The 23917-nt window shown below is 58.5% G+C and overlaps 1 protein-coding gene across 1 annotated transcript in view; it reads left to right on the top strand.

Moving 5' to 3' along the window:
• Positions 1 to 6496, top strand: part of IQCE (IQ motif containing E) — a gene marked incomplete at its 3' end in the record, with an annotated part of 34359 nt that extends 27863 nt beyond the window's left edge. Inside the window, 8 exon segments of the mRNA XM_079718818.1 lie at positions 896 to 1054; positions 2666 to 2689; positions 4863 to 4970; positions 5422 to 5543; positions 5835 to 5980; positions 6198 to 6403; positions 6407 to 6439; positions 6443 to 6496. Coding sequence (XP_079574944.1) covers positions 896 to 1054; positions 2666 to 2689; positions 4863 to 4970; positions 5422 to 5543; positions 5835 to 5980; positions 6198 to 6403; positions 6407 to 6439; positions 6443 to 6496 — 852 coding nt within the window.
• Positions 6497 to 23917: the final 17421 nt, after the last annotated feature.

Raw genomic sequence — 23917 nt, 5'->3', positions numbered from 1 at the left:
ACCCCTCCCTACCCAAACGCCCGCGCTGTCGGCCCCAGGTGGCTGCAGCGCCGGGCAGCTGACCGCCCGGCGTGTGGCGGGCAGAGCTGTGCCGTTTGTCTCCTCAACGCTCCTTTCCCAGTGGGGTGCTCACGGTGCTGCCCCGTACCTTGTCTGCCTCAGGCAGCCCTGACCCCTGGGGGGCATCCGACACACGTGAATGTGGATATTTCTGCTTATTCCTGAAGCTTTCCCTTAGGGAGAAAAAATATTTTCCACGTCCACCGGAATTGGCAGTAAAGGCTTTGTCTGTGCAATTCATCTGGTTCTGCTTCTACCTTAAGACCCCCAAGCTAGGGGTCTTCCCCGGCGGTCCAGTGGTTAAGACTCTGCACTCCCACTGCAGGGGGCACAGGTTCGATCCCTGGTCCGGGAAGTTCCACGTGCCGCAGGGTCCGGCCAAACAAACAAGCAAACAAACAGAAAACCAAAAAACAAAGCTAGGAATCTATTGCCTTTTATCTCAGAAGTCCCATTTTTGTAATCCAGTATTAGACGAAAAGGAAGCTGGTAAAAGGACCTCCCGGGAAGCAGATACCTGATGCACTGACGCACTGACGTGACTGAGCTCAGAAGGCGCGTCGTGGTTATTGATGACACCACGGGTCACATTACTTCCCGTCCTCGCGGGAGAGCGCTACCCCCAGAGTTCACAGGGTTAACGAAAACCGACTTTCACCCTATTTACTAGCGAATGTGTTAGTTCTCCAGAGACTTTTTCTGTCGTCTGGCATGCTGAGCGGAGTGGACACTGTTTTTTTTCCTCTAAATTCGAGTCTAGTCTGAGAAGCTTTGCCCGCATCCTAACATCCTGCCTCCTGGCCTGATGGCCGGCTTCTTTGCCCCCATCCTGCAGACCCAGGAAGCGCCCCGACCCCCCGGTCCCTCCCAGATGGACTCGGAGCTGGACACGAGCGAGGAGGGCTCCTCCCGGCCCCGCCCCGGCTGCTCCCAGGGGAGAAGAGACGCCGCCGCCCGGCTCCTGCAGCGCCAGTGGAAGGGGCACCAGCACCGGGTGAGACTTCCCTCGCCCACCGGCCCTCTGCTGCCCACATCCTCACTTGCCAGCCCTTCCTCTGTCCCTCTTCCGGGTGCGCCAGACGCCCTAGACACATAGGAAAACGCAGGGACGCCGAAGATAGCCTCCGGAGACCCGGGGTCTCAGGCGGCGAGGGCGGGAGGAAGGCCGCGCCTGGAGCCCGTGTGGGTGCGCTGGGGGGTGGCTGCCGCGGGCCGGGCAGTTGCTGGTCTGGAAGCCTCTGTCACCTCCCGACGGGTCCCAGGGACATGGGCTGTGGGTGCGGCGCCCCTGCAAGCACGGGACTGAGCTTAGGGGTCTCCCTGGTGGTCCGGGCCCCACGGCAGCCCTTCGCTGGGGCTTCCGGGATGGCCGTCTTGTCAGCAACAGGGAGAGCCTGCCTCGGGGCTGCTCCTCAGAGGACAGCGGCGTGGGTGGCGGGACAGCAGGGCTGCGCGTGGGGTCTCAGACCCGGGGGTGGGGTGAGTAGGGCAGCAGGGGCCGCAGGCTGTGCACGACAGACCGGGAGCCGCGATGTCCTGCGGTCTCTCTTGGGGGAGGAGTGGGGCTCCTCTCATCAGCTCCTGGGGGGGCTCGCGGAGATGGGGCTCGTGGAGACGGCAGCTGTTAAAGGACGGTGCCCTTTGACGACGAAAGGCTCTAAAAGAGCCCCTCCCCCCGTTTGATAGAACGCAGCATGACCCTTGTTCCCCCAGCTGAACAAACAAACAAAAACTGGAGCTCCCCACCTGCCCGAATAGTGTAAGATCTTAGCTCCAGAAAGCCGCCGGTGGAGGTTTTTTTAAATCATGGCTTCTTCCCAACTCTGATTATGAAAATTTACAAAACATACAAAGTTGAAAGAATTTAGTGTATTCAGCGATGTACTAATTCTTGCCCACCACCTCGGTTCAACAACAGTGCACGTTTAGCCACCTTTCTTTTCTGCACGTACTGTTTTTTCCAGAACCGTTTGAAAGTAAGTTTTAGATGTTATGAGACTTCAGTGCGTATCTTCTAGGAATGAGGATGTGCTACTTAACCATAGTACCGTGACAGCACTGGAGAAATTTCCCCGCCGTCCCGTGATTTTGATGACTGGTCAGACTTGGGAGTCAGTGACCCAGACCCTGCACGGGGGTCCCCTTTGTAACAATACCAGTGGGCAGTGTCCAGCCGCTCTGAGGACATCCACAGAGGACACTGCATGTTATAGGACAGCTCTGGCTGGGGGAGGGGCTTCCTCACGTGGAGCCTAAGACACAACCCCGTCTCGGTGGTCCCTGCGAATCACTTCGCCGCGCAGCCGGCCAGGAACCGCAGACACCCTCGTGGCGGCCTGGGCTTCAGCTGTGATTCGCCTCCCGGTCACGGTCACGGCCACTTGCTTCCTCCTTCGCTGTTGCAGGCGGGTCTGCATCAGCTCCATCAGCCTCTCGCGGAGCCCCTTGGGTGTGGGTGGCGGGCAGGGGGCTGTCGGCGAGGAGAGGGTACCCGACTCTGCTGTTCCGTCGCTGTTGGCTGTGGGAGGGGAGGGACCAAGGGACGAGTACGGTGTCACAGAAAACTCATCCTCGTGTTAATTCATAACTGATCTCCTTATTTCAGAAAAAGAAGGCCGTTCTGGACGAGGTAAGTCAGTTTTATTTCACTAATTTCAAAATACGTATCTTTACTTTGGTTCAAGTGACTGTGCGGAGATCTCAAGAAGCGTCGTTGAGTCCGTGTTTTCACGAAGCCAGGCCAGGCCCCAGCACTGAGTTAAAATTCCTAAGTGATGTCAGCATCCAATAAATACTTGGATAGTTTCACACTTTCATAATTCATTCAGTCATTCATCATTATCTCAGCACGCTTTTATTGATCATCAGTTCCGTGTCAAGCAAGCTGTGGGCCCTCAGGACACAGAGAGACATTAAGCCAGGCCAGTCCAGGATGGAAGGGGGGTTTAGGGGCATGTCCACGGCGCTGTGGGGTTCCTGCTCACCAAGGCCGGGAACGTCCCTGCAGGGGGGACGGGCCTTGAGAAGGAGAGGGACTCACTGAACTGGGGAGTGAGAGGAAGGGCATCCTGGGCAGGAGAATTCAACAAAGCCCTGGGTAAGGGAAAGGGTGTGGCTTGCCCGGGAAAAGGAGAGCAGGGGTGTGACGGAATGCGGGTCAGAGCAGAGGAGAACAGTAGGGTATGTGGTAGACGGTGCACATCTAAGCCGCTGGGACCCTCGCCCGGCCTCCCCACCGGCCCCAGCTTCTGCTCTGCCCTCCCACGGCCTATTCCCTATGCAGCCACCTGGATGATGTTTTTAAATGTTAAACCACATCACTCCGTAATGACTCCTCTCACACTTGGAACAAAACCCAAAGCAGTCTGGAGGCGTCTCTGGCATCCTTGAAAATATCCAGGCTGCTCCTGCCACAGGGCCTTTGCACCTGCTGCGCCCTCTGCCTAGAAGGCTCCTCCTCCAGACACTCGCATGTCCTGCTCCCGGCTTTACTCAGGTCTCTGCTGAAACACGACCTTCCCTGGACGCTGCACCACCGGCACTCCCCAGCCCCACGCCCTGCTTTACTCTTCTTCATAGCTCCTATCCCTACCCGATACTTCACCCTTTTTGCTACTGCTTGCCTCCCCCATTAGAATGTAAGTTTCGCGGACGCAGGGACCATCCCGTGTTTCTGCTGCTAGGTCCCTGGTTCCTAGAGGGGTGCCTGGCGTGCGGTTGGCATTCAGTAAACGTTTGTGAGCGACTGAGGGGACGAGGGTCCCTGGAAGGACCGTAGAGCACATTTATGAAGCAGGCGGTGGCCAGTGTGCTGCCGATGGTGTTCCGCCCTTTCCCCTCCGGTGTCCCCTCCTCCCTCAGCCTCCAGGGTGATAACAGACCCACCGTGCGGGCTGTCGTGTGGGCAGCATGGCGTGCAGGATGCCTGCTCCCCTTTCTGCCCTGCTCGGTCAGCACCCTCACCCCTCCAGCAGGTGCGGTAGCTTTCCTGTGAGCCGCGTGGTGGGAACCTTCCGGGTTTGTCTAAATACTCATTTGCTTTTAGTGAGTTATTTTGTCCTTGGTAACTGATGTTCTCTCCCCTCTTTGCTGTCTCCTAACCCCCTGTTTGTGGCATTTCCATCATTTTGCTGTCAGGGAAGACAAAGATGTTTTCTTTTGGTGACTTGATCATGGAAGCATCTGAACCTCTAAACGCAGGTTCAACAGTGGGACTCGGTGTGCTAGCGTGTCGTTCTCCTAAATGTTACGGAGCCGCAAGCCCATCCTCAGCACTAGAGGCAGGACCCCTGAAATAAAAGAGCCGCCCCTAAAATCCGAAACGTTGATCTCAGAACTTACAGAGCATCCATGTGTATCTCTAAAGAAAATGATTTAAGATTAAGGTCGAAGGATACGTAATTCCTTTGTCATAGTTTGAGATCATGCTCCACCCTACTTGACTTTAGAAGATGTACGTGGAAAGCGTATGAAGTGGAATAACTATTCCAACACGGAATAAACGATCTCAGCATGAAAACATAACTACGTGTAAAATATGGAATCACACTTGCAGCTAAATGTAATAGCGTTGAACAGGGCCTTTCCCCCCCAGAGCAGTGGCACGTTTCTCGCTGTAGGAGGTTGTGGCGAGTGAGGGAGAGAGGCTCCTTCAGGCGCTGCCGAGATTCTGCGGCAGAAAGGGAGCCCTCTCCTCGGCCGTTGGAGCTTCTCCCTCTGGGGCGCCCCGGCCCGTGCTCGCCGTCTTCCAGGGAAACCGACACCCATCTCCCCTCCCCCCCCGCCCCCGCCGGCCCCACTAGGCTGCTGTGCTGCAGGCGGCTTTCCGGGCACATCTGGCACGGGTGAGGCCACTGTCTAGCAGAGTGTGCAGCCCGGACCCCCCTGCCGTGCCAAGCCCTCCCACCCAGGTAACCCTCAGGGGCTGCACACGGGCCCAAGTCCTTAACATTCTCTCTCCATTTCTTCCCACGCTTCGTCGGCGGGACAAGCGCAGATGCCTTTGGGTCCTCGCATCCTGCCTCGCCCTCCAGCCCCTGGCACCCGTGGCCCCCCCAGGGTTGAGCTTCAGCAGCCGAATGGCGTTGAGGTGCTGGGACATCCGAGTACTGTGTCCATCTTGGGGTCAAGACAGAGGCTTAAACTACAGCAAAGATAGGAGTCCCTCCCCTGTGAAAACCACCAGACACGATTCTAAGAATCTCTAGAGGCCAAGTAACCTGCAGTCAGGAAACTGCTGACGAAGTAGTAACGAGGGCAGCCACCTGAATCGGAATTGCGCTCTTAACCTGGCGCCGAGGGTCCACACGTAGGAGGTGGCGGGGGTTCACGCGGTTCTCTTCCCCACCGTTGCTGCCCCAGGACTCGCCCGAGCCCCGCGTCCCGAGCCCCGTCGTCCAGGCCGAGGGGGACCCGTGGCAAGAGGAGGCCGTCACCATCATCCAGTCTGCCTTCCGGGCACACCTGGCACGGGCCAGGCACAGGTAAGTCCACCTGGCAGGCCTACCTCTGTTCTATATCACAGGGCAGTGCCGGACACCTGCGGGGGCTGCCCAGCCAGAAAGGCACAGGGTGTGTCGCCAGAGCATAAGCTACACCCACCCACCCAGGTGAGGTGGGCCACAGGCTCCGGTCCTCAGAAAGAAGCCATTCTAGGACCGTTTCCTCCTGCTGGGAGAAAACAAATGGGAGGGGCTAGATACCCTGCGGTTCGGGGAGCCCTCGGTTTGCAGACTGCCTGTCGGCCTGTGCCGATGCCTTGCCCCTTCCTGAAGGACACCGTGGCGTGACCCGTGTTCAGGAGGACGTGGGTGTCGTCAGAAGCCTTCCTGCAGCAACACACTCTTGTCAGTGGCGCCATGCCTGCCAGATCCGCCGGGGCTTGGTCGGGACTGTCCCGGCTGCAACGGCTCAGAACCCTGTATGAGTCACCTCGGGCAAAGAGTGGGAGTTCCGGCGGGCTAGGGGCCGAGCTCGGGTTGGGGCCAGTCCCTGGTGCAGCCTTCCACAGCCGGGGGTGCAGGGGACACGCCCGAGGCCCCTCACAGCCTGCCTGTCTCAGGGCCTGGGCCCGTCGGCCTCACACGACGTTGGCCTTCCCTGGAGTCAGAATCAGCTAGTCTCTCTCTCTCTCCCAGTGCTGCTGGTCCACGAGCTGCCACTGCAGCGTTTCCCGACAGACCTGCTTGGGCCCCACACAGTGCACCCTCCTCTCCGCCCTTGCCTGCAGCCTCTCCTGGTAATTGCATTTCATTTTGGATTTCACGCGAGGGGCAGCTGGCCTTCCGAGGTTTCAGCCAAAAGAGCTGCCACCGTCCCGGAAGTTGGGACGTGTAAAGTCGTGTAGGGGGGCTCGTCCCGCGGCCACCTGCGAGCTGGGTAACGCCTTGGCCACACCTTCCTGTCACAGCTCTGTCCCCTGTCCCTTGGGTCGTAGGGGAAAGAGCGGGCCCCAAGCGACTCCCCGGAGCCCGACAGGCTGGCCGGTCCCGGGGTCGGTGACTGCAGGCCACGCAGTCGGAGCTTCGTGGTTTTGATTTTTAATCTCAGCTCTAACTAGAGCAAGGCGGTGTCTCTCCTTTGGGCCAATGTTTTTCCTGTTTGTTGGTTTTAAGTAAAACTTTGCTCGTATTTCCTTTTCTGCTTCATGAAGATCCAATAACAGTCAGTGGAGAAATCCCTGGACTGGCAGGGGCGCACAGCCCACGGCGAGGCCCAGTGCCAGTTCTGCCCCACTGCAGACACGGGGTCCTCCCCGGGCTCACTCCTCCTGTGCGAGAGCCGGAGGGTCGGGCGAGGCCACGTGCAAGTCGCTTTCAGTCCCCAAATGTATGATTCTGCCTGTACTTCAGGTCCTCCCTCCCTCAGACTGTAACCGGGACACTTGCTTGGAGCGTCTCTGTACGCCAGAGGTGGCACAGAGGTGGCGGTGTGAGGTCGGGGACTGTCACTAGACAGAGCGTAGTCTTTTTTTGTTTGTTTGTTTTTTGCGGTACGCGGGCCTCTCACTGCTGTGGCCTCTCCCGTTGCGGAGCACAGGCTCCGGACACTCAGGCTCAGCGGCCATGGCTCACGGGCCCAGCCGCTCCGCGGCACGTGGGATCTTCCCGGACCGGGGCACGAACCTGTGTCCCCTGCATCGGCAGGCGGACTCTCAACCACTGCGCCACCAGGGAAGCCCCAGAGCGCAGTCTTGAGTCTCGTTTGCGAGCGTGGCGTGCAGGCTGAGTTCTGAGGTCGCAGAGGTGCAGTCGGAGAAGGGCAGGCGCAGGCAGGCCGTGGTGCTTCAGAAGGAGGGAGAACTGCAGAAGGCCCAGTTTTTCTGAACAGAAGTGTGAGCCTCGGAAGACGGGTGGGTGCGACGAGCCTGTGAGGATGGGAGCCTCCCGCGTGCCTGTCGTTTCAGGGCAGGAAGACAGCGAGGGGAGCAGCGGGGAGACCGCGGAGGCTCCGGCTCCCAGGGATGGAGCGCCGAGGCCATGGGGGCCAGGGGCGCCGGCAGCCCCGCGGCCCTGCTCTGGTGAGTGTCGGGTCACGGGGGCCCTTCCGGGGCTTGCCTGACCTGGAAACTGCCACGTGTGAGAAATCGCACTCTGTCCCGTTCGGTCATCTTGTCTGGCTTTGTCAGAGCGAACTTTGAACTTTGAGGTTCTCTCCAAAATCTCCGTCTGTAAAGCTCCCCAAAGCCTGCATATTATTCTCCAAAAACCAGTTTCAGTCTGATTTCACCAGACCCTACGTTTGGCGACCTTTAGATTCTTCGATCAGGGCTAAAGTGTCTGTGTATGCCGCCCTTTTCTCCTCTTGTTAAATGCGTGTCCTTTCAAAGTGGCAGCTCATCCTCCTGCCTGAAAAGTGCCACCACCGGCCTCGTTCGGGCCCTTGTTTACACGAGGAAACGGTCTCTGTGAAAACTGCACATGGAGCCCTTGTTTGATCTATTGTGAAAGTGTTTTTAAAGGGAAAGAAAAACTGAAGCTAACCTTGAAAACTGATGTTTTTAATTTCATAAGTTTTTCCACTCTCATAGTTTTCTTGACAGTTACAGAAAAAAAGCTGACACAGTTACAGTGTCTGCAGCACGCGGAAAAGCTGACACAGTTACAGTATCTGCAGCACGCGGGGTGGTGATTTCCTTCCCTCTTCTATCTCAAGTCAGGGATTGGTTCCTTTCTTATTGGCACTTTACTTTGTGAAGCAGTCGGAGCAGAGGCCGTCTTCTGGGGCTGGGAGCACCGGCCCCAGGCCCCAGGGGAACCTGACCCTTCCTCACATCCCATCCAGATGGCCACTGAGGACGGAAGGGGTCTGCAGGGTGGTCGGCAGGCGCATCCCAACCTAGGGTCGATTACGATTATGGGATGCGAAGAGTTTAGATGTTCGTGAAGAAAGGCGCTAGAGCTCGCGGGTGGTCCCTGGGTGTTGGCCTGGCCTCCTGCGGGGGGCGTGTCCTCCCCAGGAAGTCGGGGGCCACCGGCTGCATCTGCCCACGAGTCACAGCCGGCCACCCGGGCCGCAGACTCCCGGACGCTGCCGTGAGGGCGACGTGCAGAGAATCCCCGCCGCTGCCGACTTGAGCCTCCCCCGTGCCGCCAGTCTTCACCTTTCGCGGCCGTTTTGCTTTGGGGAAACCGGCCGACGCTCGGGAGCTGAGCGCAGAGGGTGCGAGTAGGCTCTAATGAGGGTGGCGTCCGTCAGGCCTGCGCCGCCGTCCCTCGCGTGTCCGCCCCGCCGTCCCTGAGCGTGGCTGTGACCGCCATCCCTTCTCTGTTTCAGCGGAGCCCTGTCCTTCGGGGCCGCAGCGCGCCGCGACTCCGCCCGCGGAGGACGTGAACTCCGACGACTCCGACGAGATCGTCTTAGCTCCGCCTCTGCCCACGAAGAAAATCGCCTCCCCGCCCTAGGCCCCTGCGGTCGCCCGGCACGTGGCGATGCCCTGTCCGGGCAAGGTTAGGTTCAGAGGACAGAAGCACTCAGACAGGAAAGGAATTTATCTTGTGAGGAGGAGGAGAACCGTACCTACTTGACACCTCACCTCCGTCCCCGGTTTTTCTCTTTCGTTTTGCCAGTCTGCTTGTTTGTTCAGGGAACCCCTAATGCCTCTCTTTATTTTATCTCTGGGAAGGGGTCGCCTACGTTCCGCACCCTCGGCTGCAGGCCCCCCCCCCCGGTGGTCTTCATGCCGGACAGACACACCTGCCCAGGCTGGAGGGCAGCAGGGGTCCCGGCCAAGACACGTCCTCTCGGGGGACCTCTGGCCACCTGCGGCCGTGCAGGCGAGGGCTTCTTCATCGGCGCTGACGCCGCACGGCCACCGCCTCCAAGACAGGCAGCGCGCCTCAGAACCCTTGCTCTCAGCCTGAACGGAGGGCCCTGCGCACCGGGGAGAGCTTAATCCCGGGCCACCCCTCCACCTCCCCGGCGCCCCGACGGCACGGCAGCCCTTCTCGTGTTGCACCTCAGGGGCTCCGGCTCAGACTTGTCCTTCTTTCAGAAACTCCTGGGCCCTCCTTACAGAGGTCAGAGGCTCCCGGCTCCAGCACAGGCGAGGCGTGTGGCCAGGAGGATCTGTGCTGCCCTGTCCCGTGAGAGAGGTGGACGGATCTCCCAGACCCGCCCACCTGGAGTCAGGCGGGGGACCCGCCAGCCCCTTTCACCGCTTAGGTGCCGGTCATACAGTGGGTTGAAAAAAGTTCAGCCAGGGGGCCAGGCTTGCGTCATGTTTTCTTTACTCGGCCCGTGAGCTGCCAAGTCCATTTTTTCTTCTGTTTCCGCCGCTGGACTGATGGCTAACTCGAGTGAACTCGCTGCTGACCTTTGCCTTGTTTCATCCACTGGGTCTGTTCCTCCTCTGGGTGCCAGCTCAGCTAAAGGCCTGTAGGAGCCAGTCCACCAGTCAGGTACCCAGAGGGTGATGAAGGCGATGCCCGTGGCCTGCAGGTCCCCAGGGGGTCATTCTCCCCCCCACCCCATTCAAAAATGGGCATTTCTGCATTACTCCTTGCTCTCAGGAGCCCAAGGCTCTGGGGACCTATGACAGATGGGTCAGTGTCAGGACGTCCTCGCCTGGTCCTGGAGGAAAAGGCCGTGTGTGCAGCGGGCTGGCCGTCGGCAGAGCTGGGTTGGGTAAGGTCAGCCCCGGGACCTGAGTTTTCCAAGAAAATGCTCCTGAGAATTGCAGATATGTACATTTGTCTGCCTGTGCTCCTTGGGCCCAGCAATGTTGATCTAGTAAAAGTAAGCAGTCTTGAAGCCACCTCAGTAAATGACTTAACTCAAGGCTATGATCTTCTGACACTGTGTGGATCTGTTCCCTGGAGAATGCCGGGTGCCCAGCGTGCTTGCAGGGCCCACGGCTCGGGGCTGGGGTTCTAGGGCTGCAGGAGCAGCACAGGGCTGGGCGGGACAGGGGCCTGGGGCCTAGAGGGCCTGCCTTCTGCTTGCCTGCCTCTGTGCTGCCCCACTGGACGGGCCCGTCCGCCCTGCAGACAGACCAGAACCCTCGTCCCAGCAAAAAGGCATTTTTCCGAAGGCATTAGGAAAAGGACGGCCACCTAGCTCAGAGCAACCAGCGTGAGAGCTGCAGAGCTTTGCTTCGTTTTTAAGTACTAAATACCCTCTGCAGAAAGCCCCGTTCACCTTCAAGAGCTGAATAGAATTTGAATTCCACGAGAAGCCATCTAAGCCAATTCAACACCCCTCCCTGTGGTTTGGGAAGCAGTGTTTTCTCTCGTGTGGTTCAGAAATTCTGAGGACTGGAGAGTGGACACTCAAACCTGCCTGGGGCCGGCCGGCTGCTGCTCCAGGTGAGGACCTCCCTGAGCTCCCAATGGCCTGTTAGCAGCTGATCACGCCGGGTAAGCATCCTTTGAAGCAAGAGAACCCACACCTGGGAGTTGAAATGTGAAGCCATCAAGCGGCTCCAGGGGGAAGTGGTGGACACGCTGGTCTTCGACCTCTGTATTTAGGAGCACTCTGACCTACGCGTAATTTGTACACAAGTCTCTTGAAGGCATAAGGTTTTCCCTCCGTGCTACTCATCACTGGCCTTTGTAATTGTAAATAAAAGCTGTTTTGCAGGGTCTTTGTCTTGATTGCCCTATAAACCCGTGACTTTTCATGACCTCTGGGTGTGCCATTGCCGTAGCTCATGCTGCACAAACCCCGTGCTTCTGGGCTCCTGGCTTTTGCTTTGGTCACAGCACAGCCCTGGGAGCGTACAGCCAGCCGGAGGGAAGGGTCCCACAGCCAGCTCCCTGCCGTGCAGGAACTCGTGCATCCGTCTTTGAATTTCTCTTCCTTGTTCATCAGTGAGGACTTGAGCATCAAGAAATGAAAATGAGGAAGTATTTACCCCAATTCTATTTTTTGTTTTAGGAACAGGGAAGGAATAATTTACTGAGGAATCAAACAGATGTGAATGAACCCCAAAAAAGTTGACTTCTGGAAGAATAATTGTTTTCCAATATTTTGTTGGAAAATCGCAGCACGAGGTGCACCTGTGGCTTTGTTTGCATGCGGCTGCTTGCTGGGCCCTCGAATTTGTCTGAAGCCCTTACAGGGACTGGTCTGTTGGCTCCAGCACTGGCCCGAGCGGATCACTGTGTGTCTTACGGGCAAATGGGTCACTTGGAAGACTTGGCGCTTTCAGAGGTGCTGGTTGGCCCTTGAAGAGGTTGTGACAGAGGACAGCAGGGTCCATCAAACCCTTAGCCTGGCCACAAGCCTGCTGCCACCTGCTCTCCCGTGAGGCTGGGGTCTGGCAGCAGAGAGGCAGCCTCAAGGGGGGTGGGGTGGGGGTCTCAGCGGGAGCTGGTGAGAGGAGAATGGAGCACAGTCCCCCCTCGGGCCTTCACCCAGCAGGAGGAGAGCCGGCAGGAAGGTGTAAACGTGGGACACGTACTTGTGCACAAACACATGGGATCCCTCTCCCCACTCCTGCCACTGGCCTTCCTTGCTCTTGGCAGCTCTTCACTTCAAAGGTGGAGCCCAGCTTGGTCTGCACGTGAGCCTCCTAAAAGGCTGGTAGCCGAGAGTGACCCCCAGGCCTCCGCCCAGATGATTCTAAACATGAGGTTCCTCAAAATCGCAGGCTAAGGGGAGAAAATGTCAGAATGCAAATCCCTGGTTTCTCTTAGCTGTTGTTGGGTTCAGAGCATGAACGTGGGGATGAGGAACGGGTCCGTGTTTCTTTGCTTGGACGCCAGCCAACGGCCTTTGGCCAGCGCCTTCCGTTATCCTGGGAGCCCCGCCGGGCAGCGACAACCCAGGAGGCGGCCCCGCTAGACAGGGCCTGCCTGGGGGAGCTGGGGGCCGTTTCCATGGTGCCGTGTCCTTCCTGAACAGGGCGGGGGGGGGCCTGAGCTATTCGTTAATTAAGCCCAGAACAGCCTGGGATTCAAAGCAGAGGGCCCCATGTGTGCCAGAGCTCCCGGGGCGGCCATTCAGGCAGCCCCCCAGCCCTCCCCTCCGGCCCGGCTTTGAGGGAGTGAAAGCCGGGAAGCCTGGGGGTAGGTGGGCCGTGGGCGCAGCTCATGGAAGCGGCGGAAAGCCACTGTCCCTGCTAATAGCAGCCTCATCCACTGTCAGCCGGTCTCATAGGGCCCCCCGCACAACCCCGCTCAGCTCTGTGACGACCACTCTCTCTGCAGCTGGGGACGCAGTGGCCCCTTCCCCACCCCCTCCCCGTTGACAAGGTGTTTCTCCCGGCCTGTACCAGCCCTTCCCCTGCTGTCTCTTAGACGTGGGCGTCCCCAAGGCTCTGACCCCAAGCAGACCCCACCCAGACCCGAAATGTCAACGTGGACGTCTGCACACATGTGCCTCAGGTGCCTCAAACTAGGCCTAGCCCAGCTCTGAGTTACCTTTGCCCCCTGACCTGCCCCCGGCCAGTGGTCCCACCCCAGGGGATCACAGCCTCTCAGTTGTCGGAGTTGGAACCAGGCATCATCCCCCTGTGCCTCCATCCTCCTCGCCCTCCACGGTCACCAGGCCCCAGCGGCTCCTGTTCAGAGCCCCCGACACCTGCAGCGAGGCTGGGTGACCCCACCGGGTGCCCCACAGACCCCAGGACGAAACCCAACTCCTGAACACGCCATGCCCCCCGTGCGCAGTCACAACACGCACACGATGCAAACCTACAAACATGCATACACGCACAGGCATGTGCACGCACGCATGTGCACACACACACCCCCTCTCAACTCAAGCCACCATAAGCTATATGAGGCTCTTCCATCTTTCCAAAAAGGAGACCACAAAAAAAGACCAACTTGAAAGTTCCCACACTTTTCATAGGTGTGGATGAAACTATCAAATGCCAACTTGTTCGTGAGTCATTAATTTGGTCGTACGTATTTAAAAATCATGTAAAATGAGACATCCTTTGGTTCCTTGAGTTCACAGCAGCGTCACACCCCTGGCCTCGGTCATTCCCACCCTGCGGATGGCTGCAGAATCCGCATGTAGCTCGCTCGCCAGACTGTCTTCTGTGCTCCATGCCTGGCTCTCCAGCCGCCTCCTTACCATCTCCTTCTGGATGTCTCGACATCTCACCTCACCTTGTCCAGGACTACGCTCACCGGCCTCACACCCATTAGGATGGCTACTATAAAAATAAACAAACAAAAAAATCAGTGGTGTTTGTTGGTGAGGATATGGAGAAACTGGAATCCCGTGTCCTGACGGTCTGAATTTAAGATGGCGTAGCCACAGTGGAAAACGGTACGGCGATTCCTCGAAAAATTAAATATAGACTTACCATATGATCCAGCAATTCCACATCTGGGCCTACACCCCCAGAGAATTGAAAGCACAGACTCAAACAGATCATAGCGTTATTCACAGCAGCCAAAAGGTGGAAGCAACCCATGTCCATTGATGGATGAATAGACAAATACAGTGTGGTTCACCCATTCAGTGGAATATCACTCGGCCTCAAAAAGGAAGGAGATCCTGACGCCTGCTGCAACGTGGACGGACCTTGAGGGCAGGATGCTCAGTGAAATAAGCCAGACACAGAAGGACAGATACTGTGTGACTCCACTCCTAGGAGGTCCCTGGAGGAGCCGGGTCCATAGAGACAGAAAGTAGAGGGTGGGTGCCCGGGGCTGGGGAGGGGGAGGGGAGTTAGTGTGTAACGGGGGCAGAGCCTCAGTTTGGGAAGATGACAGAGTTCTGCAGATGAAGGCGGTGATGGTAGCACAACAGTGTGAATGTACTGATGCCCCTGACCTGTACACTTTGAAACGGTTAAAATGAGAATTTTTTGTTATATGTATTTTACCCCAATTACAAAAAGCGTTTTAAATGACACAATTCTCCCCTCCCAAGCAGGCTCACCCACAGGCCTCCTCATCCACCCCATCAGCATGTGCACAGGCCGGACACCTGGGTGGGGAGTGTCATCCGTGACCCCTCGCCACCATCTCCAATCCTTCAACAAAAAATCCCATTGACTTAACCTCCTAAGTACGGCTCACGTCTGTCCACTCCTCTCCATGTCCATCCCTGCCCACAACAGCCCAAACCACCACCTCAGCCTCCCCTGAATAGCCGCGCCCCCATAACCAGTCGGCTCAGACTCACTCTGGCCAGGCCCCGTCTGCTGTCCACTGCTGCCCGGGGTTAGGGGGCAGGAACGCGGAGGATGTGCTGGGGACGGTGCCTTGCCCTACGAGAGCCAGCAGACCTTGCTCCCTGGAGATGCCCAACCCGGATGTGGCTGGTGCATCACGAATCCCCTCAGGGCCTCCTGCGGCCCCTGGCATAATCGCTCGCGGCAGGGATTCACTAAGCAGAGTTCTGCTTCTCTGTGTAAAGCCAAGATTATTTGATTGTTGTCTGACTCCCCTATCAGACTCTCTAAGATAAACTCCACACTGAGTCTGTGATGCTTACTGCTGTTCCCAAGGCCTAACACAGTGTGTGGTACACAGCAGGTGCTCAATAACCGTGCAGAATGGATAAATGAGGGGCCCAGCAGCTCTTGGCTGAGGTGCTTACCTCCCTCCATCGGTGCTCTTCCGTTGTATCCTCTGTCCCCCACTGGACCGAGAGATTCGTGAAGACGGTGATCATGGGATTCACCTGTATACTCGCACAGCAAACACAGTACCCAGCACACAAAGAAGTGCTTAATGCATGTTGAGTGAAGGATTCTACCGGCCTCCCAAGATAGGATCTCAGAGGGAGCCTTGACTCTCCCTTCTCACTCCCCTGTCCCCCCATCAAACTAGCAGCCAAGCTCTGTGCATTCTGTCTCAGTGGATTCTTCAGAATCCGAGCCATCCTGCCATTTGTTAGACTTAGGTCGGGCTGGAGTATAACACCCCAAATAACCGTAACGCAAACAAGTTAGAAGTTTCCAAAGCCCCAAGGAAAGCAGTACAGGTGAGATATGGTAGCTGCATGATTTTCCACGACCTGTGCTCTTCTTGTCGCTCCCCTCTCCTGAACACAAGGCTTCATGGTCCAAAGTGGCTGCTTAAGCTCCAGCCACAACATATGTGTTCCAGCAAGCAGGAAGGAAGGAAGGAAGGAAGGGGCATCCCCTCACTTGAGGACGTCACTCATATCCTATGGGTCAGAACATGGTTGCACATCCAGCTACAAGGGAGCCTGGAAATGTTGTCTTTTATTCTAGATGGCAATATGCTCAATAAAAGTGAGAGGGCCTGTTACTAGGGAAGAAGAGAAGGATCGATCCCGTGGGATGGCCAGCACTCTCCTTCCTGTTCCTCGTCTCCCTCCAGCGTCAGGCCCTTGGGTCCTCCTCCCCACCTCCATAAACACACACCTTCTCCCCTTGCTCAACTGATTCATTTAGATTCCACGGGGCACCCTGGATTCCCTCCATGCCCCAGCTCGGCCCCCATCCCCCGGCCTTTCAAGAAACACGAGGCCCTTCCCCACCTCCAGCTGGCCCCTTGCATGAGCTGCTTCCCAGCCAGGAATGTCCTTTCCACCGAGCCAGCCCCCACGGCCCCCGCTGCTGAGAGGCTCTTTGCAGTCAGCCCCTCCTTCCTCTGTGTTCTCACAACGCGAGCTCATTTCGTGTGCTTTAAGATTTCCTGCACGTTTGCCTCGTGCCCGGCACTGAGGGAGGAAGGCACTTTGTGCACAGCATCAAGGGGTATTTCATCTGCTTGCGAGTCTGTTTCTCAGCTAGGCTGAGCTCTGTGGGACTGGAGGAAATTCCTTCCCTGCCCAGTACCCACCTGCCCAGGTGCTGGGCCCCAAGTGGGCAGAAGTCTAGCCGAGCACCCGTCACCAGGGTGGCGAGGGCCCACGCGGGAGAGGCCCAGGGGCATGGTGTGGGGGGGGCGGTGGCCACAGGGTCAGGAACAGGCTGTTCCCCCCACACGCCCAGAAAAAGGAATGAGGGGCTGAGGCTGAGCCCGTGGGGAGGCAGCTCTTCCTTCGAGGGAAACAGCAGCCGTCACCTCCCCCACCAGAGCCGGAAACGGCACCGGGGCAGCTGGGGCCCGGGGGGCCACGGAGTTCAGGAGGGAAGCGGAGGCCGGGGTGGGCGGGAGCGGGGGGCTGGGGGGGCATTGCACATTCTGCCGAGGAGTTTGGCCTTCACCCCAGGAGCCGTGGGAACAGGGAAGGGCTGCTGGCAGGAGAATGACGGAGTCGGATTTGCATTTCAGAAGGTGGAAGGCTGGCTGGCAGCCGGGAGGGCAGCACAATGGCCCAAGGGCTGGTGAGGAACCCCCCCACCCAGGGCCTAGCGGAGCCCAGTGAAGCCAGCCCCCTCCCCGCCACCCACCCAGAGAGGAGAGCGCTCAGGGCAGCCCAGGCCCCCGGAGGGGGAGCAGCCCCGGCAGGCGGGGCGCAGCCTCGGATGGGGAGCACGTTTCCAGCCATCCCTCCTCTGGGATTCTCAGAGGGGAGGAAGGTGGAGGCGTCTGCACAGCAGAGTGCGCCCCCAGAGCTGGGCCTCAGGCTTGGGCAGACGAGGGGGCGAGCCTGGGACCACCTGCTCCCCACAAGCCCCATGCCCACTCTGCAGACCCAGCTGGGACGTCTGCGGAGGAAACGGTCCCTGGGCCCACAGGCAGAAGAATCCGGGCTGAGGGTCCAAACCATCCTGGCTGGTGACCTGGGGTGAGCCTGTTAGCCATCTGTAAAAAGGGAGTGACTATGGCCGTGTCTCCGGGTGGCCTGGGCGGGCCTATGCCGGCCAGCGTTGCTAAGACCACGATGGTGTCTGTTCCGGAAACACGCGTGGAGCATCGGTTAGGGCCCAGCTGTGATGGGTCGTCACCATGGCTTTGCTTCCGGAAGCCTCTGCCTTGCTTCTCACCTGACCGCCGCCCACCCTGTACCTCCGGGAGAGATGGGGCAGAGTGGGGCAGCAGGGGCAGATGTGGGTGCCTTTGGACTTGGTCCTGAGGCCCTGGGAGCCAGGGAGAGGCCAGCAGGAGTACGGCACGGTCAGAGTCCTTCACAGAGACGCAGGCGCGGGGGAGAAGCTCAGGACCAAGGGCACAGCCCTTCCCGTCCGAGCTCCTGGTGGCCTGGACGAGGGGCTTCCTTTTCGGAGCCCAGGCAGGGATCACATCTCTCTGGGGAGCGGGAGGCCTCCGGGCTCCCCAGGAGAGACAACCCTGGCTCACCCTGACTCCCCGGACGCCCCCCTGAGTGTGCAACAGGCCTCCCCGCGTGCAAGAACGAGGTCTGTCCAGGCCCGGCTTTGAATCTGGGGACCCAGTGTCCCCCACATGGGAGCCAGTGGCCGGCCTCTAGCAGGCAAGGCAAAGACTTCCCGGCTGTGGAGTGAGTGACTTGAGCTGGTCACTGGGGGACAGGTGACAGTGAAGGAAGGAAGCTGGGCTACAGCTGTGAGCACCCCCTTTCCAGCGTGACCCTGGGACCACCGGGCAGGGAGGTAGGACTGTCCTCCTTTTGCAGACGCAGAGACCAAGGCTTGGAAAGCTGCCCGGTAGAAGGGTCTCCACTCTTGGAGGGGAAACAATGTCACCAGGCAGCCCAAACCTGGGAGCAGCTGGCGGGGGTGGGGGGTGTGCTCCGGAGAGGGAAGTGTGCGTCTGTCCCTCCCACGGCCCCAGGCAGGGGGTGGGATGGGGGGACTCCAATTCCTCCTGGCCCTACTGGGCCGCTTCCAAAGTCCTGGAAAGGCGTCCCCTCTCGCCAAGCACAGGAGTAGTGCAATGCTTGGTCTACCCTTCCCAGCTAGCCTTGGTCACCGACACAGACCCCAGCCCACGGAGGGCCAGAGACCCACAGCTCCCGGAGATGGAGTGGAGGTTTGTGAGGCTGCCAGGAGGAGCCCATACGCACCTCAGCCTCCAGGACCCTCCTCTCCCAGCTGCCCACACCCAGCCCTTCCCCGAGCCCACCAGGGTGGAAGGGAACTTACTGGCTGACCAAAGAACAGCCCCCAGAGCACCACAGCTTGAAGAAACCTTTCCCGCTTTGGGGAGTCCACTGAATCAAGGTGGTTGCAGCCACGGCCCTGGCCACACCCCGCTCTGTCCTGACTGCCCCTTATCCCTGGGCTCGGCTGTGACTGGCTTTGGCCGACGGAGCATTATTAAAGGGGACACAAGCCTCTGGCTTGGCCTCCCTGAGATGCCGGCTAAAGAAGCCCGAGGTAGCTGGCTGGAGCCACGTGGTCCATTGAGTCAGCACCAACCACCGGCCATGAATGAGGCCGGCTGAGACCACCCAGCCCCGGTGGAGCTGCCACATGGCTGCAGGTGCACGTGTGACTCTGGGTGACAGAGTAAGAACCACCCAGCTGGGCCCAAGCTGCTGACCCCCGGAGCTGCCAACAGACAACAGTGGTGGTTGCTTGAAACCACCAAGGTTTGAGGCGGTTCATTATGCAGCAGTAGATAACCAACACATCAGCCTTTTAAAAATACATCACTTAGCGGGTTGCACTGGGGAGAGAGTTAAACCAGAAATAAGAAAAGACAGGGGTTTCCATCTTGTCTCTGCACCCAATTCTCTGAGCCTTTGTTTCCTTCTCTTAAAACAGGGACTGTGGTCGCCCGCCTTGCGCGAGAATTAAGTGAGACTCTGGGCACGAAAGGTGTTTGTGCAAATGTCGGTGTGCACGCACAGTCACCCTCTCCCCTGGAGTAAGACGGCCTCCTGAACACAGCTCCTGCTCTCTTCATGAGTCAAGGCTGTGGTTTGGAGCCTGAGCTTCCCCTGCTGTAAGATGGGGAAGCCGGGCTTGGTGAGCACTGAGGACCCTGAGGGCGACATAGGTCCCCACAGGGCTCATGGTTGGTGGCAAAACCTGAGATGAGCCCAGGTCCCACAGCTTGGCACAATACTCATCACAGATGCCAGGTTGGGCAGGGCGGGTGGGCAGGGAGGAGGGACCCACCCGGGGAGGGTGTCTCTGCGACTCCTTTTCATCCGGTGCCAGTCTCCCTTCATGTAACTTTGGGGCTACCTCCTCTGGGGCGCTGCTTTGGATCTGCCTTGGGCTTGGGATGCAGGGACCAGCCTTGTCAGTACTGAGTGTGAAGTAAGGGTAAGGAGGCTCTGAGAGAGACCACGGGTGCGTACTGGTACTCGGCACAGCATCCTTGGCAGGTCAGAGGCCATCCCTACTGATTTCCTGGTTCCCAGGGTTGGGGGGCGCTCTCTGGATAAGCGAGGCAGCTGGATAGGTGATGCTAGGCAAGCCAGAGGTGTGCACGCCATTCTGGCTGGGTCTGTTAGGCTGGCTCCCATGGCCTGCTCAGGGACCACACTGGCTGGCATCTCTCCCAGCCTCCAGAGCCATGGGGCAATTCCACCACGGCCAGCTTGAAAGCAGCGCTCCTGTGGCTTTCCTGTGGCCAGGTGTCTGTGGGGACCGGGCGCTAGGCTGGCTGTGCATCTCAGCGGGAGTTGGGGAAAGCCGGCATCCGGCTCTCCCTTTTCCCTGCCGGTTCTCACGAGCTCTGTCTCCATGGAAAATGTGAATCTCGCTGGCCAGGGTCCAAATGCAGGGGATTCCATTGTTCTGGCTTCCGACCCACGGTCTGGCACCCATCCCCTGCCTGGCCTTTCTCCCAGCGCCTACAGGTCTTGGGACAAACCATTCAAGAGCCTCAACCCAGCCACCTTCCTGGCCTGGAGAACAGACCCTGGGGAGGTCCTGGCCTGGCTTGCCTCCTCCTTTGTTCCAGATGCTTCTACCAGATGCTTCCAAGCAGCTCAGTCCTCAGTGCTCACTCCTTGCAGACTTTTTCATCCCTGTCCTTTGCTCACAGACTCTACTTCACAGGAGGCAGGGGAGGGAGGGAAAGGAGGGAGGGAAGGGAGGGAGGGAGGGGAGGGGAGGGAGGGAGGGAAGGGAGGAGGGGAGGAGAGGGAGGGGAGGGAGGGAAGGGAGGAGGGGAGGAGAGGGAGGGGAGGGAGGGAAGGGAGGAGGGGAGGAGAGGGAGGGGAGGGAGGGAAGGGAGGAGGGGAGGAGGGGAGGGAGGGGAGGAGGGGAGGGGAGGGAGGGGAGGGAGGAGAGGGGAGGGAGGGAGGGAAGGGAGGAGGGGAGGGAGGGAGGGGAGGGGAGGGAGGGGAGGAAGGGAGGGAGGGAGGGGAGGGAGGGAGGGAGGGGAGGGGAGGGAGGGAGGGAGGGGAGGGGAGGGAGGGAGGGGAGGGGAGGGAGGGGAGGAAGGGAGGGAGGGAGGGGAGGGAGGGAGGGAGGGGAGGGGAGGGAGGGGAGGAAGGGAGGGAGGGAGGGGAGGGGAGGGGAGGGAGGGGAGGGAGGGAAGGGAGGAGGGGAGGGGGGGAGGGAGGGGAGGAGGGGAGGGGAGGGAGGAGGGGAGGGAGGGAGGGAGGGGAGGAGGGAAGGGAGGAGGGGAGGGGAGGGAGGGAGGGGAGGGAGGAGAGGGAGGAGAGGGGAGGGAGGGAGGGGAGGGGAGGGAGGGGAGGGAGGAGGGGAGGGGAGGGAGGGGAGGGAGGAGAGGGGAGGGAGGGAGGGGAGGAGGGAAGGGAGGAGGGGAGGGGAGGGAGGGAGGGAGGGGAGGAGAGGGAGGAGAGGGGAGAGAGGGAGGGGAGGGGAGGGAGGGGAGGGAGGGGAGGAGAGGGAGGGGAGTGGGGGAGGAGGGAAGGGAGGAGAGGGAGGAGAGGGGAGGGAGGGAGGGGAGGGGAGGGGAGGGAGGGAAGGGAAGGAAGAAAGAAGAAGGAAGGTGGTCAGGGAGATACTGAGTGAGGCCCTTGCACGTGTAATCGTTTGTACCTGTGACACAATGCGCATAACCATTTCAACGTGGACAATTCGGTGGCATTAACCTTGTTCACAATGTGGTACAACCTTCACTCCGTGCTTCCAAAACTGTTCATCCCCCCGAAAGGAAACCCCTCCCCCATTAAGCAGCCCCTCCCCTTTCCCCTCTCCCAGCCCCTGGCAACAACTAATCCATTTCCTGTCTCTATGGGTCTGCCTACTCTGGATATTTCAATGGATCATACAGCTTGTGGGGTTTGGTGTCTGGCTCCTTTCACTGAGTGTTGTGTTTTCAAGGTCCATCCATGTTGTACCAGGTGTCGGTGCTTCATTGCTCTCTATGGCTGAATAATATTCCACCGAGCGACGGTGCTGCATTCTGTTGATCCGTTCACCAGCTGATGGACATTTGGGGTGTTCTCACCTTTTGGCTGTTGTGAAAAGTGCTGCGGTGTCATGTCAGTTTACATAACGCTCGCGTTGCTATGAGCTAAGCAGGACTCTACCCATTTTAGCCATGAAAAGGCTGGGGCTCAGAGGCCCTGTGACTTGGAGTAGGAGACAGTTAATTTAAAAAGAAAAGAAAGGAAAAGACCTGGGCTTTGGAGCTGAGAAGACCTGGGTGAGAGCAAGAAAAGAACAGTGTCCAAAGATGGAGCATCCCGGGAGCTGGGCATACGGCCTGGCTTTCCGCACATGGCCTGGACTGCATGACCTCCCCAGGAGGTGGGACTATTTTTAGTCCCATTTCAAATAAAGGAGACCAAGGCCCATCTGCCTGCTGCTTGAATGTGTCCATTGGGGGCAAGTTTCTTCACTTCTGAGCCTCGAAAACACCCTCATCACCCGCTCTGTGATGTGGGAACCTGGCTGAGGCCGGAGGAGAGCGTGGGTGTGGGCACTGAGGGTGACTCAGCTGGGCCTTCCTGCCCACGCAGGCCTGGCCCTGCTGGGCCTTCTGGGCTCCCCGGCTCCGGGTCCCCATGGTGGAGGCGATGGGAGGCTGTGGCTCCTTATCGCTGCCTGGGCTGCTTCCTTAGCTGGGGGAAGATTAGCCGTTTCTCCATCGGCCGCCTCCCCGAGTCACACTGCAAGGTCATTGAAGGCATGTCCCTTGGCGTGCTGGTCAGTGGCCAGCACTGCAGACCAAGTCCTCTCCGACTTCTCCAGCCACTGGAGCCCTATTTCAGGTCATGTAGTCTGCGGGCAACAGCATGAGGCTGAATCCTGGTTCCCTGACTGGGTGGTGATTCTTGTACCCCCTGAGCAACAGTGGGACCCGGGCTTCGGCTGCCCCATCTGTAGAGTGGGGCTAAAGTCAGTTTCCAGCTGCAGGGGACCCAGGACAGGCAGGAAGAACCACTGCAGCTCCAGCCAGTGAGTGCCAGGCAAAAGAAGGGTGGCGTGGGGTGGCGGCAGGCCTTCCTTGTGCCCTACCCCTGCCACCTGGCATTCTCTAGCCCTCGACCTCCTGGGTGCCTGGCCGCAGGAACCCTGTTTTGCAGATCAAGGACAGGAGTAAAGATGGAGAGATCGCACCGCTGCAAGCGTCAGACCCCAGGGCCCCTGGATCCTATTTACCCACAGGAAAGCACAATTCTCCAGGGGCTTTTCAGTTCCACGGGGATTTTCTCACCAACACTGGACCTCAAGCAGGTTTCAGGCTCAGGCTCCACCAGTAGAGGCTTTGGCGATGCTTTTCCAGAACTGCATGTTGTGGGTCCCTCCTTTTCTCCACCCTGGACCTCCTTTATCATTCTTTCTCCATGGATCCCTGTGGGAAAATGTCTCACCCACCAAACACGTTGCAAATATTAATCAGTGACAAGCTCCTTTGCCATTTTGTGCAATCAGAGACACAGAATGCCTGCCAACCGGAAGCTCTGAACAGCCTGATGTATGAGTTTCCTGTGGCTGCTATAACAGGACCACACACTGGGCAGCTTAATCAACAGAAGTGTCTTGTCTCTCAATTCTGGAGGCTGAAGTCTGAGATCAAGGTGTCAGCAGTGTTGGTTCCTTCTGAGGCTGTGAGGGAGGGTCTGCTCCAGGCCTCTTTCCCAGCCCCTGGTGGCAATCCTTGGGGTTCCTTGGCTTCTTGACACATCACTCCCATCTCTGCCTCTGCCTTCATATGGTGTTTTCTTCGTGTCTCTGTATCTCTGCAATGCATGTTCAAATTTCTCTCTTGTAAGGACGCCGTCATTGGATTAGGGCCCTCCATAATCTCCTATGACTTCATCGTACCTTGATCACACCTGCGATGACCCTATTTCGAAATAAGATCGCAGTCACAGGCACCAAGAGTTGGGACTTGTACATATTTTATGTGGGGACATAATTCAACCCCGTACACCCAAGTTACCATTTCATATAATGTTTGGGTCTGGTTTTCTGGCCCTACCAGAGGAAGACGCACAATTTTGTGAAGCTTCTTGGAACGTGGAAAGGAGCTCAGGGCTGTTAGTCCCCAGCCGGGTGGTGTCTGTGACTCATCGCAGAGTGGAAACCATAGCCTTGCAAAGGCCTCTTTCCCCACCTGTCCCGTGCTTGCCTGTCTGCAGGAGGCCCACTGGGGCTTCCCAGACTTATCACAGGAAAACGGGCAAGTCAGGGCAGTCAGGTGAGCAGACAGACGGGCCTCTTGGGAAGCCACTGCCC

The sequence above is a fragment of the Hyperoodon ampullatus genome, assembly GCF_949752795.1.
Source record: "Hyperoodon ampullatus genome assembly, chromosome: 14".
In the NCBI taxonomy this organism is placed as follows: domain Eukaryota; kingdom Metazoa; phylum Chordata; class Mammalia; order Artiodactyla; family Ziphiidae; genus Hyperoodon; species Hyperoodon ampullatus.
The sequence above is the reverse complement of the archived record's forward strand: the minus strand, read 5'-3'. Positions and strand labels throughout refer to the sequence as shown.